Source organism: Wolffia australiana, chromosome 17 (genome assembly GCF_029677425.1).
Source record: "Wolffia australiana isolate 7733 chromosome 17, ASM2967742v1".
NCBI lineage: Eukaryota > Viridiplantae > Streptophyta > Magnoliopsida > Alismatales > Araceae > Wolffia > Wolffia australiana.
Window position 1 is genome coordinate 7,382,534 of NC_135851.1, and position 22,159 is coordinate 7,404,692.

General features: G+C 36.8%; 1 protein-coding gene across 2 annotated transcripts; it reads left to right on the top strand.

Moving 5' to 3' along the window:
- Window positions 1-14,188: 14,188 nt before the first annotated feature.
- LOC144714429 (GPI transamidase component family protein / Gaa1-like family protein) lies at window positions 14,189-19,741 on the top strand. Of its 2 annotated transcripts, none has more exons than XM_078589172.1 (8): window positions 14,189-14,288; window positions 14,755-14,842; window positions 14,967-15,101; window positions 15,194-15,285; window positions 15,396-15,492; window positions 15,827-16,652; window positions 18,058-18,191; window positions 18,819-19,741. In XM_078589172.1, the coding sequence occupies exons 3-8, from the start codon at window positions 15,004-15,006 to the stop codon at window positions 19,627-19,629; spliced, it is 2,058 nt and encodes a 685-aa protein (XP_078445298.1). In that variant the 5' UTR covers window positions 14,189-14,288; window positions 14,755-14,842; window positions 14,967-15,003; the 3' UTR covers window positions 19,630-19,741. The 2 variants fall into 2 exon arrangements, with proteins under 2 accessions (XP_078445298.1, XP_078445299.1); XM_078589173.1 differs by having other exon boundaries at window positions 14,212-14,284.
- Window positions 19,742-22,159: the final 2,418 nt, after the last annotated feature.

The window sequence follows — 22,159 nt, forward strand, 5'->3', positions numbered from 1 at the left end:
CTTGCAGTATATAAATAGCACTATGAACGAACTGAGAGAGATTGACAAAAATGTAGATCGGAAAATCAAATTTCCTCTGCTTAGAATTTCGAACTTTGTCTCTCTCCTAGACGAAGATGACCTGATATAGAGTGTACTTTTTTGTGGAGTGAGCACGATGAAGATCACAGGATGAAGATCAAGATGGATAATTGATAAGAGAGCTCGACAATGTCCGAAGGATTTCCAATGATCGGAAAATCAAATTTCCTCTGTTTGAGAAGGATTTGAGTTCCAAAATCAAATTTCTATCTATTCTACCGGCGACAGCTGACGATATATGAACTGAACGAGAACAACCAACGGACTGTGACAGATTGTGAAAGATGGAAATAGCAGGATCAAGTCTCGTCTCCTTGGATCTTCAATTCGACTCCCCTCTCTACCGTAGGCGAAGATGATTTAAATATGGATAAATTGATAAGAGCGCGCGTTCTAACGTAGGCGAATAGAACGGGAACGATAGAACGGATTTAGAGAGGTTGAGAAAGTATGAGATCGAAAAAACAAATATCGTCTGTATAAATCCTCGATTCTACTTACTTCTCAATCGCAGATGAAGAGCAAATTGATGAGATCGCAATCTATGAACTGAACGAGAACGATGAATCCGCCGAGCGAATTCATAAGTATCATGGGAATGTATATATAGTGATGAGAAAGAAGGAAATGACAAATTCAAAATCCGTGCGATTTATTTATAGTTAAATGGCCAAATTACTAAAAAGCCCATTAAGTTTTAGTTCAACAAAATCCCTTCTCTCCCACAATTTTTTGTTACATTACTATAATATCAATGACAAAAACTGTGCATAGTAGTCAACCTCGCCTCCAACCTTATAAACCAGAGTTGGGGTTAAATATGTCAGTTAAGGTTTCTGATTTAGACAACAATATTTATATTTTTCTTTGCGAGAACCAGTAGGAGTTGAATCCTATGGAGCAACTACTGAAAATGTGAACTTTTAGTAATTTTTTGTAATTATTTTGATTAATTTTTACTTTGGTAGTATCAGGTTACAGAGGATCGTGAAGAGCAGAGAGAGTGAAATGGAGTTTTACCTTTGTGGTTCGCGGCGGAGACGGTTGCAGACACCCGCCAGCATTATAGCTTGGACAAGTGTAAGGTCTTACTGACACTCGTAGCAATTTATGTGTAAATGGGTATGTGCCATCAAGCTACAAAGTCAATGGTGGCATACATGAAAGGAGAGAAACTTAGGATATATTTGAATGATAACCTACGGAAAATGAGTCTAAACTAGATTGAATATTACTCAAACCTCAGCCTCATGTGTCCGACTGGAGTGACATTTTCTCTTCACAGGTCTTGATCAGATCGCCTCTCCTTCAATAATTTACTCTAGAAACTCAAGAATGGACCCAAATGAGATCTTGAATGCGCAAATTATTCCCCGAAATGTAATTAGGGATAAAACCTAAGGGCACATTGTTACATTGATTGGAACGTTTAAGTATAAATCTAGGACGATAGATGGATAAATGAGGTAGCTATGGAATTACCCTTAAAGTTTCACTCAGAAATGCCCTATAGATCGTTAGGTATCACGGTTTGAAGTTGGAGCTATCTAGGTCATTGATTTATTATGTCTTCTCTTCAATGCCCGTTATGGATGGCCAGTGTGGCACGGAATCCTCAGATTTCCAAATTATTTTACGTCAAAATCCATTTTAAGAAATATTATCCATTTATGTGCTTCCATGTCCCTCTATTTTCAGTGTAAAGCTTTAATTATTGAATAAAAATATATGCATTCAATCAGACGTGAACACTAGCCCTCAAAATTGTGAACCATATACTAATAATTTGCATCAAAACCCGCATGTACAATCCCATTCAACCAGATCTACTGGAACGGGGTAAAAATAAAAAGGAATAATACATAGATTGAGTGTTTTCCTTCATCAAATAACATCTTGACATATGTAAGTACGCATATAAAGAGATAAGTTAATTTATTACAAAAAACAGGCCATTTGTGAATTAACCATGTGCTCTTTCATTTAAATATTTTAATGAATAACCATGTTAAATGACTTGCAATATACATAGGCTATAGCAAATGATTGGCCATTGCCAATCATTCTCAACAATACGAGCAAATCGTATTCCGATATCTGGCAGAGTGGAATAAATCAAAATTAAATACATATGAAACCCCAAAACATTTAAAGGTATCTATAAATATGTATTTTGAATTATTAAATTTTATATGAATTTGACATCATAAAGGCCTGTAAAATACCATAATATTAGGGGGAAATAAAATCTCATTCAAATGAAATGATAGAACAATTAACCTTAAATAGCATGCATTTATAATAATTTTAATATAAATAAACATGTAAATTATAAGATATGATTATCAAAATTACCATGTTATTCTTGAGTATATTAACCTCCTCGAAGTCCTTTGTTGACATAATAACAAATTGTGACACATGAATGTATGATAAATTTACTAGTCGCTTACTATGTCAAATATCATCTGATTTGTTGCATTCTCCACAGTGGAAGCATATTTTCATCCGTAAGTAGGAAGGTGATGAATGCTCTTTCCCTAATCTGATTGATGCCCCAATCCATTTGTATCTTGGTTTTTTCCTTTTTTCTGAGTCTATAATTTTGTTCAATGGATTTTTTTCATGGTGAAGGAGTCTTTGATTCAAAGCCACAAAAATAGAATTATCATTTTCATAGATATTCATCCAACTGAGTGTATATTCTTCGTTTGGCTTTACATAATTATGTAAAATAATTTGTTTTTAATTTTATCAGGTTAATTTTCACTCAACCCGTTTGCAATTGAAGATTGCATCAAAGAAAATAGACACAAAGGAAAAGTGATTTTTGATCTCGTACGTAATGGGAAAGAAAGGTGGTGTAACACGAGGGATGCCGGGATCGAACGGCTTGTGTTACACCACAGGGAGGATGAGGGGAGTCATGTCAAGCAGCGAAGACGAATAGTGCTGATGTAATGCTAACGATAAAGCGACAATAAAATCCATGAGAAGTTTAAATCCGGCGTCGACGTACACCGACCATTCAGTTACGGTAAGCGTAACCTGGGAATGACAGTAGGCTCCCGATGATCCGGACGTTGGGATGAAGGCCGACGGTGCGAGCTCGGTGACTGCCACTTTTGCGCACGCACTCGACGGTCTCAACCAAGGGCATACCGATTGAAATCTTAATCCTCAGAACATGAATCCTGACTATCACTAATCTAACCATGGCGGTGGAGAAACGTTTGGAGGCACTGAAAGAAATAATATAACGCCGAGAGGAAGTTACGAGTGTACCAGTAGCAGCAGGCAGGATGATGTCTGTTTCGATAGCAGTGGGCGGCGAACCGCACGTAGGCGCGATGACAGCGCAGGTAGACACAACAGTGTGAGTAGGCGCACCAGTGCGAGAAGACACGACGGTGGGCGTAACAATGGATGCAGCGGTAGCAGGGTGCGGCGGCTCGGCGCGGGGCAAGACATGATGGCAGCGAACACGGTGGCCTAGGGAAACAGGTACAATGACAACAGGAGCAACAACGGCGGTGGCAGAGGCGACATGAAAGAAGCATAAGAATGAATGAAAGAAGCAAGCTCAAAGGGGAAGAGATGGATTGCGAATGGAGGGTGTATCAAGGATAGATCATTTCAGGTTGCCTTCTCCCAAGACTTAGACAAAATGAGAAAGAAATAGAAAGAAAGAAATTATGAGTAATGCCCTTACTAGAATCAATAATTTGAAGAAAAAATCAATGTACTAACAATTCCTATCACAAAAACCCCATTTATTATTTTCCTTCTCTTTTTTTTTTTTTGAATTTCGTCATATTTTTCTTGAACTTGAGGACTTCCCTTTTTATTTTTTCTTTTTTAAGGGGGTAAAGAAAATACTAAACATTTTGAAAAAGCAAATACAAACAGAGTTATCATTGACTCTAATAAGGGCATTATTTAAAATCATTTAAGAGAAGAAGAGGTAATAAGAATTTGAAAAGCGAAATCGGACAGAATTGGTGATAGAGGTGGGATAAAAGTGATCCCATGGAAAGGGAGATAGAATGGTTTGGGAGATGGCTACCATCCATGAAAGGCTGTTTGGTTAGAGAAAAGTTCAAGAAGTGGATAGGTAAATGGCTCATGGTTAAACAAATAGATGAACAAATAGATGACAAAGTGGATAGCATGGCAAGTGGAGTGATAAGGTAGATCAAGAAAAGGAATTCTGTGCTTGAAGACTTGGAGAAATGTCTATCTTCCACCCTCAAGTAAAATTGACTCAATGGAAGCATAAAAACAATCAAGTAGGATCGGCTCAGTGAATGGTGGTGCTGTGGGGGTCCTCAATTCACTCAACTCTCTAGCGTATTGAATCATAGTGCTTCAATCCTTTGATTTTCCTATCCCCTACACACCCACTAGATAACCTAGCCATTTGGAAATCGACTCCCATATCATCCAAAATCAAGGTTTGTCTCATTTTTGCATGATCATGATCCGCTATAAAAAGCCAAACTTCCCTACACATGTAATTCGAATTCATGGATGAAGAATATCTCCTAAAGATGGGTTTTTCAATTATACATGGATTTATATAGCACAAAGAAAAATAAAGGTTTGCACTCCTAAATACATGAAATGTTCTCCCCCCCACTAAATTATGCAATGTCCTCAATGCATGGGAATGGATCAAAATTATAATTCATAAGTTCAGAATTGCAAACCTGCTTAGGCGTGATCTTTGAAGAACTTACTAATGATGAGCCAACATCTCGTGTTGTTTCTGAATTGTACTTCTTCTTCTTTATTCTGGAAAAGCTATAAACTGAAAACAAAATAAAAGGAAAATTGAGAGCTAGGGAATTAGGTTAATTCCCCTTATTTGCAAAATCAAAATGCAATAAAAAGAGAAAAGTTGTAAAGTCCAAATCCTAGGTTGATGCTTCCTGTATGGTGGGTTCGATCTGATTTAGCAATATTGTTGCTGTAGGTTGCGATAAATCTTCAGCTTCCACATATGGTTTTAATCGCATACCATTAACTGTGAACTCCTTCCCTGTCTTAGGATCAAAAATCAAAACAGCTCCATTATCATATATGTCAGAAATTATAAATGGCCCATCCCATCTTGATTTTAATTTTCCTGGAAAGATTTTCAACCTTGAATTATAAAGCCAAACCTTTTGTTGTTTCTGAAAATGCTTACGGTTAATGTTCTTGTCGTGGAAATGCTTCATCCTGGCTTTATAGATTCTTGAATTTTCGTAAGCTTCGTTCCTCAACTCCTGGAGCTCGTGCATCTGCAATAAACGTTGTTTTCCTGCTGCATCTAGAGAGAGATTAAGTTTCTTAATAGCCCAATAAGCTCTATGTTCTATTTCAACCGGAAGATGACATGCTTTACCAAAAACAACCCTATAAGGAGACATCCCTAAGGGTGTTTTGTAAGCAGTTCTATATGCCCATAGAGCATCATATAATCTACTTGACCAATCTTTTCCATCAGGCCTAATAATCTTCTTAATAATCTTTTTAATCTCTCTATTTGAATTCTCAATTTGACCATTGGCTTGTGGATGATATGGGGTAGTGATTCTATGTTGAACCCCATATTTTTCAATCATGGTCCTGAATTGATAATTATTGAAATGACTTCCTCCATCGCTAATGATTGCTCTAGGACAACCAAACCTGCAAAATATATGTTGTTGAATGAATTTAAGCACTACTTTATGATCATTTGACTTAGTGGGGATTACTTCAACCCATCTGGAAAGATAATCAACTCCCATTAAGATGTACTCATGTCCATCTGAATTTGGGAATGGTCCCATAAAATCAATCCCCCATAGGTCAAAAATTTCTACTTCAATGATGGGCTGTAGTGGCATTCTACCATTATTTTTGATATTCACACAGCTTGACATTTTAGACAACTAGAGCAGAACTTAAAAGCATCTGAAAATAAAGTTGGCCAAAAGAATCCACAATTTAAAACTTTAAATGCAGTCAATTTAGGAGCATAATGTCCAGCACATAAAGAATAATGGCAAGCATCTAAAATGCTCCATTGTTCTTCCTCGGGTACACACCTTCTAAACACATGATCAACACCTAATTTAAAAAGTTCAGGTTCATCATAATAATAATAATTAATATCTTTGTAAAATTTCTTTCTATCATTAATATCCCAGTCGTTAGGTATTAATCCTGTGACAAGAAAATTTACAATATGAGCATACCATGGAAGCTTTTTACTTTGAATTTCTAAAATATATTCATCAGGAAAATCATCATGGATAGGAATAGATAATTCTGTAGATAATCTAGAAAGACGATCTGCAACAGTATTATCTATCCCACGTTTATTTTTTATTTCTAAATCAAATTCTTGCAAAAGTAAAGTCCACCGTATTAATATAGGTTTGGTTTATTTTTTATTCAATAAAAACTTTAAAGCTGCATGATCTGAAAAGACAATTATTTTACTACCTAACAGATAAGAACGAAATTTTTCTAGGGCAAAAATAATAGCAAGCAATTCTTTTTCAATAGTTGAGTAATTTACCTGTGCTCCTCCTAAAGTTTTGCTTGCATAGTAGATGGCAACTGGCTTCTTGTCAACTCTTTGTCCTAAAATGGCTCCCACTGCACTGTCAGAGGCGTCACACATAATCTCAAAAGGCTTACCCCAATCTAGAGCTTGTAAAATTGGTGCTTGAATTAAAGCCTCTTTAATCTGCAAAAAGGATGCTTTAGCATTTTCATCAAAAACAAACAGTGTATCTTTAGAAAGTAAATTAGTTAAGGGTTTAGAAATTTTAGCAAAATCTTTAATAAATCTTCTGTAGAAGCCAACATGCCCTAGAAATCCCCTAAGTTGCTTTAGGGTTGTGGGCAAGGGGAGGTTCTTGATAACCTCGACTTTGGCCCTGTCCACCCTTAGTCCATCATTGCTGATATGGTGGCCTAGGACAATTCCCTCCTCCACCATGAAGTGGGATTTCTCCCAACTTAGAACCAGATTGTTCTGTACACATATCTGCAAAACCTTAGTTAAATTAGATAGACAAATATCAAATGATGAACCAAACACTGAAAAATCATCCATAAAAATTTCTAGGCAATCCCCTACTAAATCAGAAAACATAGCAGTCATACACCTTTGAAACGTAGCTGGAGCATTACATAATCCAAAAGGCATCCTTTTAAATGCAAAAGTACCTACTGGACATGTAAATGTTGTTTTCTCTTGATCACTTTTGTTAATTTCAATTTGATTATATCCTGAATATCCATCTACAAAAAAAAAAAAAATTGACTTGAAAGTCTTTCAAGAATCTGATCAATGAATGGTAATGGATAGTGATCTTTCTTAGTCATAGAGTTAAGCTTCCTATAATCTATGCATATTCTCCAACTAGAAGCTATCGAGTTTGAACTTCATTACCATTTTCATCCTTCGTCACAGTTATTCCTGTTTTCTTAGGTACTACATGAATAGGACTTACCCATGGGCTATCTGAAATGGCATAAATAAAATCAGCTTTGAGCCATTTCATGATTTCTTTCTTGACAACCTCCAACATGTGCGGGTTAAGTCACCTTTGAGGTTGTCTTGTTGCTCTAGAATTTTCTTCTAAGAAAATCCTATGCTCACAAATATTTAGACTGATGCCCTTAATGTCATCAATTGTCCATCCTATAGCAGATTTATAAGTAGATAAAACATCTAAAAGCTCTAATTCTTGTTCAGATGATAACAATGATGATATGATTACGGGGAAAGAATTGCATGGTCCTAAATAAGCATATTTCAGTGATGACGGTAAAGGCTTAAGCTCAATTTCAGAATGCAAAGAAATATTTGTTGTCATGGAAGATTTTTCATGCAAACACTCATTAGATTCACAAGAAAATAAATCATAAGAGCACGGATCAAAATCAAAATCTTCTTCTACCAACCCTAGAAAGCAAACATCCTCACTTATATCTTTAGGGTATTTCATTAATTTAGAGATAGATAATTCAATTTTTTCATCTCCTACTTTAAGTTCCACTGTACCCTTATCCCAATCCGTTGTGGCTTTCGCCGTAGCTAGGAATGGTCTACCTAGAATAATAGGAGCATGGCTCAAATTTCCTGTTATTTTCATATCTGCAACTATGAAATCAACAGGAAATTTACAATTCTCTACTTTCACAATGACATCTTCTAATTTTTCATAAGGTTGCCTAATTGAACCATCGGCTAATTGTAACTCAAAAAAAATAGGTTCAAGTTCACCAAATTTAAACTTATCATACAAAGCTTTAGGCATTATGTTAACACTAGCACCTGAATCAAGAAGTGATTTGCTAAAAACCATGCCTCCTATTTCAGATTTAATGAGAGGAGCTCTTGGATCTCTTCTTTTTCTAGGAATATCATTCAATAAAATTGAACTAATATTTTCAGAAAGTTGTACCCTTTTCTGCTTCCTAGAAGGGGTACATAATTCCTTCACATATTTTGCATAAGAAGGAATATTTTGTATTGCCTCAGTAAGTGGAATAGTTATGGTTGCATTTTTAAATATTTCAAGCAAATGAAAATTTTCAGGTTTTTGCTTGGATATATTTAATGCACTAGGAAATAGAATGGGTGGTCTATAATCAACTGGATAGGGGTCTGCCATTCTTGGATGCCTTTCCTCATCCTGGCTACCCTTATCTTGTTGATCACTTTCCATCTCTCCATTTTCTTTATCTTGAGATTCCTGCAATCCTACACCTTTTTCATGAGGATCCAACAAAACTTTCCCACTTCTTAATTTTGAAATTACATTCACATACCCATCATTATCCATATCTTCTTCACAACAATGTAAAAGATTATGGCATAATGCAACATTCTTATTTTCACCAATGCAAGATTCATTTATAATTTCGGAAGATACACAACATGATGATTCTAAATTTCTATCTACACACAACATGATATTCTTAGGATTAATATTACGCTGGGTAGGGAGTTATGAGATCATGAGAAATGATAAGCCTAAAAATGAACGTAAAATATGTCGTTGTTTGGGGTTTTAGACTTATGCAATAAAATTTATAATTTCCCTTAATCACTAAATATGCGTATAGAGCAAGTAAGGGGTCGAACCACAGGGAGGCAACAAATGAGAATTTTTATCCAATTTGAATAAATTAATTCAAGAATGAATTAATTTTGCAATTAATAAATCTTAATTATCCTTAATAATATTCTTTAATTAATCAAAATTAAGTAAAACTTAAATTTGATTTTAATATTTCGGTCAGAAAATTCAAGATAGGAATATTATAATTTTAAGCTCAGATTAATTCAGATTATTAATTTCCCAATTATAAATTTTAAAACAATTTTATGACTTAAAATTGGGAATTAAATAATCAAAAAAGGAATTTTTATATTGGAGTTCAAGATAGATGAATTTTCGATTCAAATTTTATTTTTAGGTTTTTTATATATTAAATTAAATTCCTAAATAATAAAAATCGAAATCTAGAGAGAGAGAAACTAAACAAATCAACCTAGAGAGAGAAAGTGAAGAAATTGGGGAAAAGATGAAATCCAACCCTAAATCAAAAATCTAATGAAGCAGAAATGTTTTAAATTGATCTAGAATTAAAGATAAAAAGCCAGATCTTGAATCAGAATAAAAAAAGGGCTAATTTCATTTAAAACAGACTTCTAGGGCATGTACATTTCGTCCATGCCTCGGCGTTTTAGAATCGTTCAAGAAGATGATTGAAATATAAATCAGAAACTTACAGTTTTGAGTGCAGAAGCAAGATCTGTCAACTTCAAGAATCCCTCATGTGTCCTTCCTGGCCAATTGCTTGGGGGAGATCATCCAAAAGTGAATTTCGCCCTTTTCCAGACCTCCATTTAAAGATCCAACCGTCTGGATTGGAGAGGAGGAAAAGACGAACCTACCCTCAAAATTTCAGCCCAAGCGGACTTGCAAATCTCAAGATATCAAGGTTTTAGTGAGGGTAATTTTGAGCCATTGGATCTCTTGAATTTGCTTAAAAATCGGATTTATTTGGTTGGCTGGGTTGATTTCCTCGTGTTCCCCGTTCAGGCTTCGTTGTCCGCATCGGCCGCTCGTCATTTGAACTGCTTTTAAAAAAAAAACACAAAAAGACAAAAAAAAAAACTTTTGTTCTCGGTATTTAAATGCCACGTTCTTCTCTATCTCTTCTGCCGCTATTCTTTTCTCTCTCTTCTCTCTTTTATATTATTTAAATCATAGCCTTTAATGTTGACTATTCCTCTCTCTCTCCTCTCTCTATATAATAATAAATCATAGGCGCTATTCTCTTCTCTCTCTTCTCTCTTTATATTATTTAAATCATAGCCTCTAATGTTGACTATTCCTCTCTCTCTCCTCTCTCTATTTATAATATAATAATAAATCATAGGCGCTATTCTCTTCTCTCTCTTCTCTTCTTATTCCGCAGCCGTTATTTTTTACCATTCTTCCCTCTCACCTCCTTCTATAATAATAATAAAAAAATATCCTCCTTTCTTCTCTCTCTCTCCTGCGCTCATTCTCTCTCTCATTTCTTATTTAATAAATATTTAAATAGATTTTAAATGCGAAATAATTAATATATATGTTATTTAAATATGTAAAAAATCATTTCTTGGCTAAATAATGGTCAGAAAAATATATAAAAATAGTGGAAAATTCTAAAAAATCATGAGATCACTTACTGACCTTAAACCAAGCAATTAAAGCTCTGTAAGAAATAATTCTTCACTGAAATGATGTTAGATTCCATGTAAAAAATGATAAAAAATCTGAAATAATAATAAAATGAGAGATTAACTGATTTATCTTTATTTTAACATGATAACATGCAAATAAAATCATTAAAACACATAAATAGAGTGTAAAATTCATTAATTAATCATATTAATTTGCAAGTTATCAGTGGCCGAGGGTGGCTGTGGCGGCTCCGGCAGGCGCTGGCTGGTGCGGCGGCCATGGGCTGCTGCAACGGCCGTGGCTGGCCGCGGCTAACCCTCGCAGTTGCGGCCGCTGGTGGCGGGCGCGGCCGGAGATGTGGCTGCGGTAGTGATTGCAGTCAGGTGAGGGCGGCTGTGGGTGGGCGGCTTCAGCGGCGTCGGCGGTTTCCAGCGAAGACGGCGGCGGTTTCCAGAAATCAAAATTAGGTTTTTTTAGAACTTCAATTTTGTAGTGCCATTTTCATAAATATGGTGAAAACTCAAAATAAACACTAAAAATCAGGAAAAATCCTTAAAACTCACATTTTTTCAATCTTTTTTCCTCCCCTCCTCTCCTATTGGCGGCCCCACCTTTTATAGGGGAAAATATGGGCCTTCCCCTTTAGAAATAAAGGGGAGAAGGCCCAATTAAAGTAATTAGGTCCCCCTAATAGGAAAGAGAGACCCCTAACATGCCCACACATGGGCTAACACACGCGCCAACGTGTAGGTCCATACAGAGGTCCAAATATGTGTAAACAAACACAAAAAAACACATACGCGGCCGACATACATGGCCTGCTAAACAAGGAAAAATGTAAGGAAAGGTAACACCAAACTTTTGTGGCCAATTGACTAGGCCGGGTACTCCGAAGGCTGGGTCTCATGCGTGAACCTTCGCTCGACAATCTGGCTCGACGGGGTCTTCAAATTTGGATGGTCCCCCATCAAAAGGAGTAGAGAAAACATACTTTTGGCTTCTTGACAATAAACATATCATGCTTGTGATTGTAAAAACCTTTTACCTCCAGGACTTGGGTGACTACTCCCACAAGGGATAAAAAATGATAATGTGTAAGGGAAAGAGGAAGGGAAACCATGGGCGACTTATTTTAGAGATCCGTTCTCTTGGTTCTTCTTGACTCTCCTGGAGTTCCCTCCTCTCACAATGATAATTTACATCCAAAAAAACTTGAAAAAATTTTATGTCATATTTAAGTTTATTGAAACAAATATTTATTATTTTTTATTAGTGTGTAATATTTATAATGAAGTCCTTGAATACGTGTAATGATCAAGTATATTGTGATGATATCATATTACATTGATCACTAGAATTTAAACATGCATTCTGGATAATTCTATTCAAAGTGTTCTTAAGATGGATGTCAAAATATCTAGAAAGAATATCATTATCTAATTGTGTTTATTTATATAACCAGTGTGGCTGATCATGTGGGCATTAATGCAGAGACACTAACAATGGGTGGTGGGTGCTCTTTAGGGAAAGAGTTAACTGAATTGATTTTAGAATCCCCCGATGGTATTATACCTATATATCAATCAAGTTAAATAAGGTCATGATCATGTAGTTATCGTAGGACCTGAGACACCAAAGACACCATGAGGATAGAAGACTTAAGTTTTGATTACCACTTATTAGTCTCTAATCAAAGGGTTCAAATTAATCTTATCCTGGATACCGTATGAACTACATAAATATGATTAGATGGCCAATATGAGATTGTCCATTCCCATGTATACAAGGACATTGACTCAAGGAAGAACATGCATTTAATTATCTGGTTAAGTTTGCGGAGATATTGGAGAAGAGGTTCTCCCACAATCTTTGTTACACATTAGTACCAATCAGAATGATAGATTAAGCTTTCATGATTAACCATACCCTAAGTGATTTGAGAGTTCTAGGATAAATGAACCATTATACTTATAAAATAGGCAATGATGATAAAGGTTCCATGAGAGAGTTCCAATCAAGCAATGACTACTACGTATCTTTTACAACAAGTGTAGCTTGGCACCCCACAGGTTAGAATCTGAACCTATTGATTGGGTCAATTCATTCATTTTGTTTAATTAACCTATATGCAGACATAGTTAACTAATAATGATGGTCAATAAAAGTTATTCAGGCATCGAAGTTAGTAACTAGATTGATACATGGTTCTATAGGGTCATACACATAAGATCCATAGATGTTGGTGGATATACTTAGGTTATAAATGACTTTTATAGGGAATTTTATGTTCATCTCTCAAGTCTGATACGTGTTTTTAAATTTATTTACAGTTCCTATCTTTTACCTATCTAGATTTTGAACCACAATCTGCTCTCTTTCTTTATGGTTACCAATGATAAATTCTGATTTTTCAGAGGAGTCTTTGCAGTAATTCACCGTATGTTTTTTTCTAGGCCGTGATTTCCAATCCTGAATTTTTTCTAGTCAAGCCAAATTTATGAGCATCCGATCTACTGCATATCTGATTTATTTGTGAGTTTTATACGAGACATGTGAAATAAATACTGAACCTGCAATTTGAACAATTGATCTGAAAACTGAGGATTGGATCTTCAATTTATCTAACTACCCCGTGAATTTCATATGCCATCTGTAAAGTAATCCTGAACCTGATATTATAAATTTTTATTAGAAAACTCAGTATGTGGTCTTCAATTTATCCAATTGACATGTGAGTTTCATATGCCAGTTCTATGAAGTACATCTTAACCTGAAATTAGAGTATCTTGAGTAGAAAACTGAATATTTGAAATCCAATTTATCTAATTGACGTGTGAATTTCATGTCAACTGTGAAGTAAGTCTAGAACCTGAAATTAGAAACTTTGATAAGAAAACTGAGCGTTTGATCTTCAATTTATGTAATTGACCAGTAATTTCATGTCATCTGGGACGTAAATCTTGAACCCAAAATTACAAATTTTGATAAGAAAACTGAGCATTTCAACTGCAATTTATCTAAATGAGCAGTGAATTTCAAATCCCATTTATGAAATAAATGTTTAACCTGAAGTTAGAAATTGCGATCAGAAAACTGAGCATTTGATCTTCAATTTACCTAATTGAACTGTGAATTTCAAATCCCATCTATGAAGTCAATCTAGAACCTGAAATTAGAAACTTTGATCAGAAAACTGAGCATTCGATCTTCAATTCATCTAATTGAAGTATGAATTTCAAAGCCCATCTATGAAGTAAATCTTAAACCTGAAGTTAGAAATTTTGTTCAGAAAATAGAGGATTTGATCTTCAATCTAGCTGAATTTTCACATGTTAGAGGGGGGGAGATGGGGCGGGACTCTATAAATACGTGGAGGACAAACAATAAGAGCACTTGAAGTCATCGCGCTGGAGTGGAAGTGGAGCTCGGAGATTCTCCGTTCCAGAAGACGGCAGGATCGGAGCTTGGAGCTTGTCGGTTGATCTTCCAAGCCTCTTGAGACGATCGCATTGCATATCTTCTGCGATTTTTCGAAGAACATTTTGATTTTTCTTGAAATTCTTGATTTTTTTTTGAGAAAATCAAAGTTCTCCAACGGAGCATATGGGGAGGGGATTGATTATCTGTCTTCCCTCATCCTTCGTTATCTCTCTTTGACATCTTTGCACTTACATACCTTCCGCGATATCGCTCCTTTTAGCTTCCATTCCTTCATTAATTTTGGAAATATGAGGATTTGTCAGTTCCCCCTCATGTTTTGGGACAAAATTTACTTATGCTCGATCCCTATGGACCCCGAATTGATAATTAAATTATTTTTTTTTCGTTTGTTTTCATCCCTTTGGACCCCGATCCTATCGATCTCATGCAGCAAAGTCTATTGATCAAGCCGGTGACAATATCGAAGTTTAATTTTTAATCTACACTGCATTAACCTCTTCAGGTTTCTTGATTTCTTCCTTCTATGTTTGATGGATTACAAGGGAGAAACCCCTTGAGGATTATTTGGAGAGTAAGCTACTTCCCTTAAGGTTAGGATGATGGTTAAAGTGAGATTTCTTTCTTTATTTTTGCCAACAGATTGAAAATGTGTAATTGGACTTAGAATGTTTCTAACTTTTCTTGATCTCTGCTCGTTCTCTTTTTTTTTCTTAGGTTAGAAAACAGATTTGTCTTCTTGCAACACCAATCCATGGCAGAATTGAGGAAAGATGAAAAGCCCAAGCCAAGGAAGGGGCGGCTTATTGTGCATATTGGAAGGCTTCTTATTACTCATAGTTTTCTTGTGAGGTATGACTCATATCATAGTTTATAATGAATGATCTATATTTTTTTCTTCTTCGCAAATTTACTCAAACATGAATAATCTTTGCTCGAGACAGTGTTCTCTGCTGCTGTGCTGGCTATGCATCTTTACTTCTTCTTCCCCTTCTCGCGAAGAACACCTACATCTCAGAAAATGCTATCATGCCGGGTATCCTTCATTTCTTTAAATCACTACTGCGTTTTCTACGAATTATAACTCTAATTTTCGTTTCATGAAGAGAAATTATATTTCTAAAATCTTTTTGCCATGTTTTCCAGGGTCTGCAGATCCCATGTTTGCTGTTCAAGATACAGCACTGGCCAACAGACTTGTCAATGATATTGTTGGCCAAAAATCTCTAACGACGGATAGATTGTAAGTTGCTCTCTTTGATTTCTCAAGTATTCACAAATAAAGAATGATGATGAGTTATCATTGTCCCAGTCATTCATCCTTGCCAGAATGACGATGACAACAATTTCTTCTTGTCGCCATCTCTTTGTTAACCTTGTTCAGATGACAAAATCGTCATCATCCCAATCATTTGTTCTTGCCAGGATGACAAAGACGAAATGGTCATTGTCACTCGAGCTGCTAATAATGACATGATGATTTTCATCGTCGTCGGCAAACCTTATTCTAAACTATCTCAACTCATTGACTTGAATTTTCTTAACTGGATGATGTTCTTCATTTTTGTTAAACCCAGGGAGATTATTAAACTGATTGCGCAGTACATGGCAGAGGAAGGGGCCGAAGCGTATTTCCATGAGACTCATCCCCAAATTCATCAGTTCCATCCTTTGCACTTCTTTTCAAGCCCTGAAAAAATCTTACCTCGCAAGAACGGTAGTTGCTCTGCTGTGGGCATCAGCTGTGTGGGCGTCATTCGAGCTCCCCAAGGAGACGGAAAGGAATCCATTGTTCTTGTCACTCCCTTCAACTCAGAAGACATCTCCGTCAACGAGGCGGTGAACCTTGGCATTACTCTCTCTGTCTTTTCTCTTCTAAACAGAGTTAAATGGCTAGCCAAGGACATCATCTGGCTTGCGGCAGACTCGCGCTACGGAGAGTATGACGCCGTTGCAGCCTGGCTGAGAGACTATTTCAACCCGGGATATCTAACCGAGCCGTCCGCTCTTCGTCTGTGTGCTGAATTGAGGATGAAGGAAGACTTTGCTGTGTTCAGGCGTGCAGGGACGATGGCTGCTGCTCTTGTACTTCAGGTTAAGGATAGAGAAGATGAGGGAAGTGGTGATACCCTCAGTATACTCTCAGAGGCATCCAATGGCCAGATGCCGAACCTTGATCTCATCAACACTGTTCATTTCTTGGCTGCACACCGACAAGCTCTACGGGTGAAGATCGGGACGTTTGGATATCTACATGAGTCAAGGTTTTTGGGGTTCCTGGGTCAAATTCTTCAGTTCTTGAGCAACATTGCGGGGAGCTTCAATCCTCAATGGGCATTCGGTGCGCCGGCGGCTGAGTATGTAAGAGGTACTGCCACAATGGCACGTTCAATCTATTCTCAGGTATACACAAAGACACACATATGTATCTATGTTTCATTTTCTCTACTGTCTGAAAATAAAAATTTAAACCATATGAGCTCTTTTTTGATTGGAGATATGATACAAAACTGGGGCAGCGGTTCAGCACCGAGGGCTGGGACCACCCAACGTCAGTCAGAAAGTTTAATTCAAAAAATTCGCTTGTTTAATTTACACAGTAATGTAAGATCGTTAAATGCTCCAAAAATTCTTAAATTTAACATAATTTTAGATTATCCATGTCATTGAACTGGAAGGTTCCTGCTGAAAATCTGAGCTTGAATAAAATTTATTTGAATTAATATATCTGAAAAATTGTCAGCCTGGAACTAATTGATTTCTGTTATTTCTATTTTCCCTGTCCGTTTGCCTCTACTAATGTAACCTTGTGGATCTACTTTATGAAGCCCCGTAAGCTGTGCCCCCTTTTAAGGGAGTGGGCCCATCTTAATGGCCCAGAATGTACTCTGTTATAGATAAAATCTTGATAAGAGCCTTTCGGGTTCCTATCAGAGCAAGCGTGCCAGAGTGCTGCCTGGATCCAATAACAAACCCGTGTGGGACACATGCGGGGTTAAACATTGTTGACCAGCGGGACTTAGATCCTATTCAAAGGAAGAAAGTGTTACGATCCCCATGGAGATCTAACAAAATCAAGAAATGGGACGAGGGGTAGAGAGGAGAATAGGGGAGATGGAAGAGGTAAGAGAGAAGAAGAGAGAACGATAGGTGAACAGAACCTCTGAATCGGGAGTTCTTGCCCTCACGAAAGCCGGATACAGCTACTCGTGCCGAGAAACCACAAGTTGATCTTTCATTCAAAAGTCCCTCTAATGACCTTACAAGGGGGTATTTATAACCCTACGATTTCAAGAATCGGTTATCTCATCAGGACTCTAACAGAAAGCCCCAGTCAAGAAAACAAGGAAAAAAGTTGACCGTTGCTGTGGAGGGTCGGAATTCAGGAGAGCTGCTCCAATGCAGAGGAGAGATGTCCTATCATATTTTTCTCAACAATTCCAATCGGCTATCCGATCACAGGTTTCTGTTGAGAATTTCGTGGAAGATGATCTTCTAGGATCTTATCAGGTCTCTCTGAGACCTTGATGAAATCGTCGAGATCTTTTTCCTATCCTTGTGTTTCTCTATGGGTGGCAGATGGCGCTGCAGTCTAAGGTGCACGAGTTGGCTTTTTCAGGTCGAGTATATTCTTCCCCTCTGTCCAAATTTATTTTGGAAAATTTAAAAGAATATTTTATTGTTTATAATTTTTAAGTTGATATTTCTAATTAGCAGCGACTTAGGCACATCAATTTGGCGCTGTTCCCAGGAATTTTTTATTATTCCTAAGTTCTTTATTGATTGTTCCGTTTTTATTTGGAGACAGGCTCTCGGCGTGCCTACCGGGTGTCACGGAGCCTTCCGGGACTACCAGATAGATGCCGTCACCCTGCAATTTTTCCCAAGAAATTCGCTTGATTTTGAGTTCGGACGTTCAGCAATCCTTTTGAAGAGTGGCAGGTACGTGGATCTGCTTTTCAAAATTGAAGTGTTTTTTCCTTAAATTAAGCTCCATCCATTGACTCTTGTTCTCCCTAAAACTCAAGGCGATGGATATATTGAACCTGAAGAGAGGATCAGCTTTTTCATATATTTGTTTTCATTCTAGAGATTAATTTAGCCTATCATTCATTTTATGTTTCTTATTGTTAATATTGCAATGCTACTTTTCAGGTTCATGAGCTGAGTTATTAAATTGAACCTTATCCATTTATTTTCTCTCTGTCTTTAAAACGACTTTCTGTTACTTTTGATTCTGAAATCGCAAAATAATTATCCCTGTAATGTGAAAATGATTTCTTTTCCTACTGGATTTATCTTCCAAAGTTTGCTCCTTTTTATATAATCAAAGTATCATCCATGTCCCATATTCCTTCAACTCTTATAATTATTTCATTGGGTTATCACTATCTTCATATCTTTACAAAGTTACTTCCTTAATGTTCCGCTGACTGGATAAACTGAAAACCTGTATTCTTCATTCCGCCTTTAAACCAACATTCTGTGATGATTTACTTCAGAAATCACAAACTCACCGAGTCATTCTGACTGGAAAATTATTCATTTTAAATTTTTTTAAAAACGCAGGCTGATTGAAGGAGTGATACGCTCAGTTAACAACCTCCTGGAAAAATTCCACCAATCTTTTTTCCTTTACCTCCTGACATCCCCCAACAAATTCGTCTCAGTCGGGGTCTACATGATCCCATTCGCCCTCCTCGTTGCTCCCTTCCCCGTTGTCGCCGCCGCCCTCCTCTCACAAGTCAACAAACCCGACGACCAAACGTTGACCTCTGACCCGTTGACCGCCTCTAATTCAACATCAAATCCAGATAAATGGGCCTGGCTTGAAGCAGCAAGATCCGCGATCATAACCCACTTATGGGCCGCCGTTGTCTCTCTGCTCCCTTTTTTAATTTCCCATTTTGCCCCTAACCTAGACTCAGACTATCTAATTTTGACCTGGGTTTTCGCATCCATCTTCCTTCTCCTCCCCTCGAAGCAATTCTTGCATTCCACCCAATGGGCATCCCTTAAAGCTGTCACGATATCGGCAGCAACCGTCGGATTGAGCTTGATGTCGATCATCAACTTTTCGACGGCGTTGATTGGAACCGTGTTCTTGGTTCCCCTGTGTCTTATCGTGCGCCCGTGGAGGGCAAGGGGAAGAACCCTAATTTTCGTGCCTTGCAGTATTCTGATGTTGGTCATCAGTTTCCCCCCTGTTGCTTTACTGGTTACTGAGATCGTGCTGAACGGGTCTAGAGAGAGAAAAATTGGGGATTTCTGGGATTTTCTGGAGAATCTCTGGCTATGGAACAGTGCCACTTATCTCTATCTGTTTCTGGTTCATGTTCCTTGCTGGGTTCTCTGTGTTCATATTTTCCTTCATCTTTGATATTTATGTTATAAACCATGGATCCAAATGAAGGAAAAGAATGTGGTATTTTTTTCTTTCTTTTTTGGGTCTTTTAAGACATTGGCAATGGATTGGTTGTTTATTGTGTGCCTGGAGATGTTTTTTAGGGAAATAATAAATATTTTTGCTGAGATGGTGAGCTATAAAAGCATGAACTGGGGAATCGAACTATGGAATACAAAAACTAAGAATGAAAGTTGTATACTATGTAATAAATAATTTACTGGATTAATAGATATTGAGGAACTCATGAAACTGATCGAGATTATGGAGTTTAAAAGCTGCCAGTTATTTGGTCATGTGCAACAGTAAAAAATTATTAGAACAAATAAAGTCATAGTTGACCAAACTTGGAAATCTTAGGAATGTATCCAAGGAGAGTGGCAGGGAAGAAAGTGGAAGTATGAAAAGAAAGAGATGTCGACCTGGAATTATTAGATTTAAAAAATGAAAATGAATGGAAAATGGTATTATTTTCTGATGAAATAATGCTTTATTACAACCATCAGGTTCCTCCCCAATGATGTAAAAAATGTGTCACCATGTTTTAAAACAAATGTTTTCTTAAAAATATTATTACCAAATTATGAAGGATAATAACAACATAAATCTTCTAGAATAGGCAAAAAAGTTTATTTAATGTGGATGGTCACTACTGAGCTTTGGTACAAAAAAATTCCTAATTGTCTTATACTCTAAATTCCATTTTTTATGTAACATTTTTTAATTATTTATGGTAGTATTTATTAAATATATTGTGTTTGAATTGTTCTTTAATGTTGAATCAACCATGTGATGCCTAAGCAATGCCTTATTGAAATGTAATGTGATGTCTGCGTGTAGCTAAGGCGACATAGGAAGTAAAATCTAACACATGCTACATGCAGTGGAACCCCTAAATCCCCTCCAATGTGATCTCCATAATAGATGGACAACTCTATTTAGAAACAAAGGTCTTTTATTGTGGAATTTGAATAGCTATTAACCCTGGCTAATCATTTGGTCGCATTGAGTGTGTCGCTCAGTTGAAAGCCATGAAACAAGTCTGCGAGAGTTAAAAACTGGAATTGGCACAGTATTGCAAACTATGCACCTTTGCTCAGTTTGGGTTAGACCTTGATGTTGTTACTCAAGCATTACTTAATGGAAACATATGTGACCGACAAGCCAATCATAGATTCCATATTCTTGTTCCATGTTCATTAATAGAACATATTCCTTATAGTGCACATGTGATGCTTATAATGAAGTCCATGAATACATGATCTGACTCGGTGAATTATGATGAGTTATAACATGGAGATCACTAGTCTTTCAGAATGTATTCTAAATATTCTTATTTAAAAGATACTCGAGAAGGACATCAAAGTATCCTGATGGAATAATAATACCTAGCCTCACTCATATGATGAGTATGGCGGGTCCCGTATCCATTAGTTTGGAGACAATAATGATAGAAAATGGGTGCTCTTTATTAAAAAGAGTACACAAAATAACTGTGCAAATCCCTGAATGGTATTATACCAAACATTCAATCAGGTTGATTAACGTCACAGTTGTGTAAGTTGTACGTAGACTTGAGACACCAAAGAGCACCAACTGTCTATCATTAGTATCTCCAATCTAATGGCCTACAAGTATGACCTACGCGTCTTGTGGATGGGTCGTTGTGTACTTTGACTATGACCTACAAGTCTCTCATCATGTGATTCTAAAAAATCTTAGTTCGAATACAACAATAAGTTCCCAAAGATGATTGAGTGGTCAAGATGTTATTGTCTACCCTCGATATAAGAGGAGACATCTCAAGGAGGAGGGTGCAATGAAGTCCTTTGCCAAGGCAATAGAGAATCAGAGAAGAGTTCTCCGATGATTCTCAAATGCATGAGTCCTAATTCAGACGACCGATTAGGGTTTGATAGTTGACATACAGTAAGCAGACCGAACACGAACTGACCGAAAGCAATCCCAATAAGCACGAACTGAAAGCAGACCAAACTTTATGTAAGGTTTAGGTCTTTGATAAAAACCTAGACTGGAGCGGAACTACCAAACCCTATGCACAAAAGTTGGTCCTATAGGGCATGGGAAACTTTTAAAAATTGGTATGGTTGGCATGAGGGTGCACACTCAATTGGGAGAATGGGCGGTGTGAGAAAATCATTGGTGTGGGTGAATACTTTCAAGAAAAATGCAGGTGGATTGCATGTAAAGTATGTGAATAAGGCAAGTGCACATGAGGATTGATGTTGATAAAGTTGGGTTGGATGATGTCATGGATGAACATGGATAATTCTAGTGATAAATGTAGGTTAGTGACTAATATATGGAGGAGAAGAATGTGCATGCCAAGGAGCGGAGATGCATAAATCTCAATATATTGCTTGTATTAAGCTGATTGATGCAAGAATATCATAACTCCATGATCAATCTTAAAAAATATCCTCTCAAATTTATGCTTTTGGTGGATAATTTGTGGTCATCAAGCCAATCATATTTCCATATTATA

Coding starts and splice junctions, on each gene's coding strand:
- LOC144714429 (XM_078589172.1), top strand. CDS start 15,004: ATGGCAGAATTGAGGAAAGATGAAAAGCCCAAGCCAAGGAAGGGGCGG. Junction 15,493..15,826: donor TCTCTAACGACGGATAGATT/GTAAGTTGCTCT, acceptor TGTTAAACCCAG/GGAGATTATTAAACTGATTG. Junction 18,192..18,818: donor ATCCTTTTGAAGAGTGGCAG/GTACGTGGATCT, acceptor TTAAAAACGCAG/GCTGATTGAAGGAGTGATAC.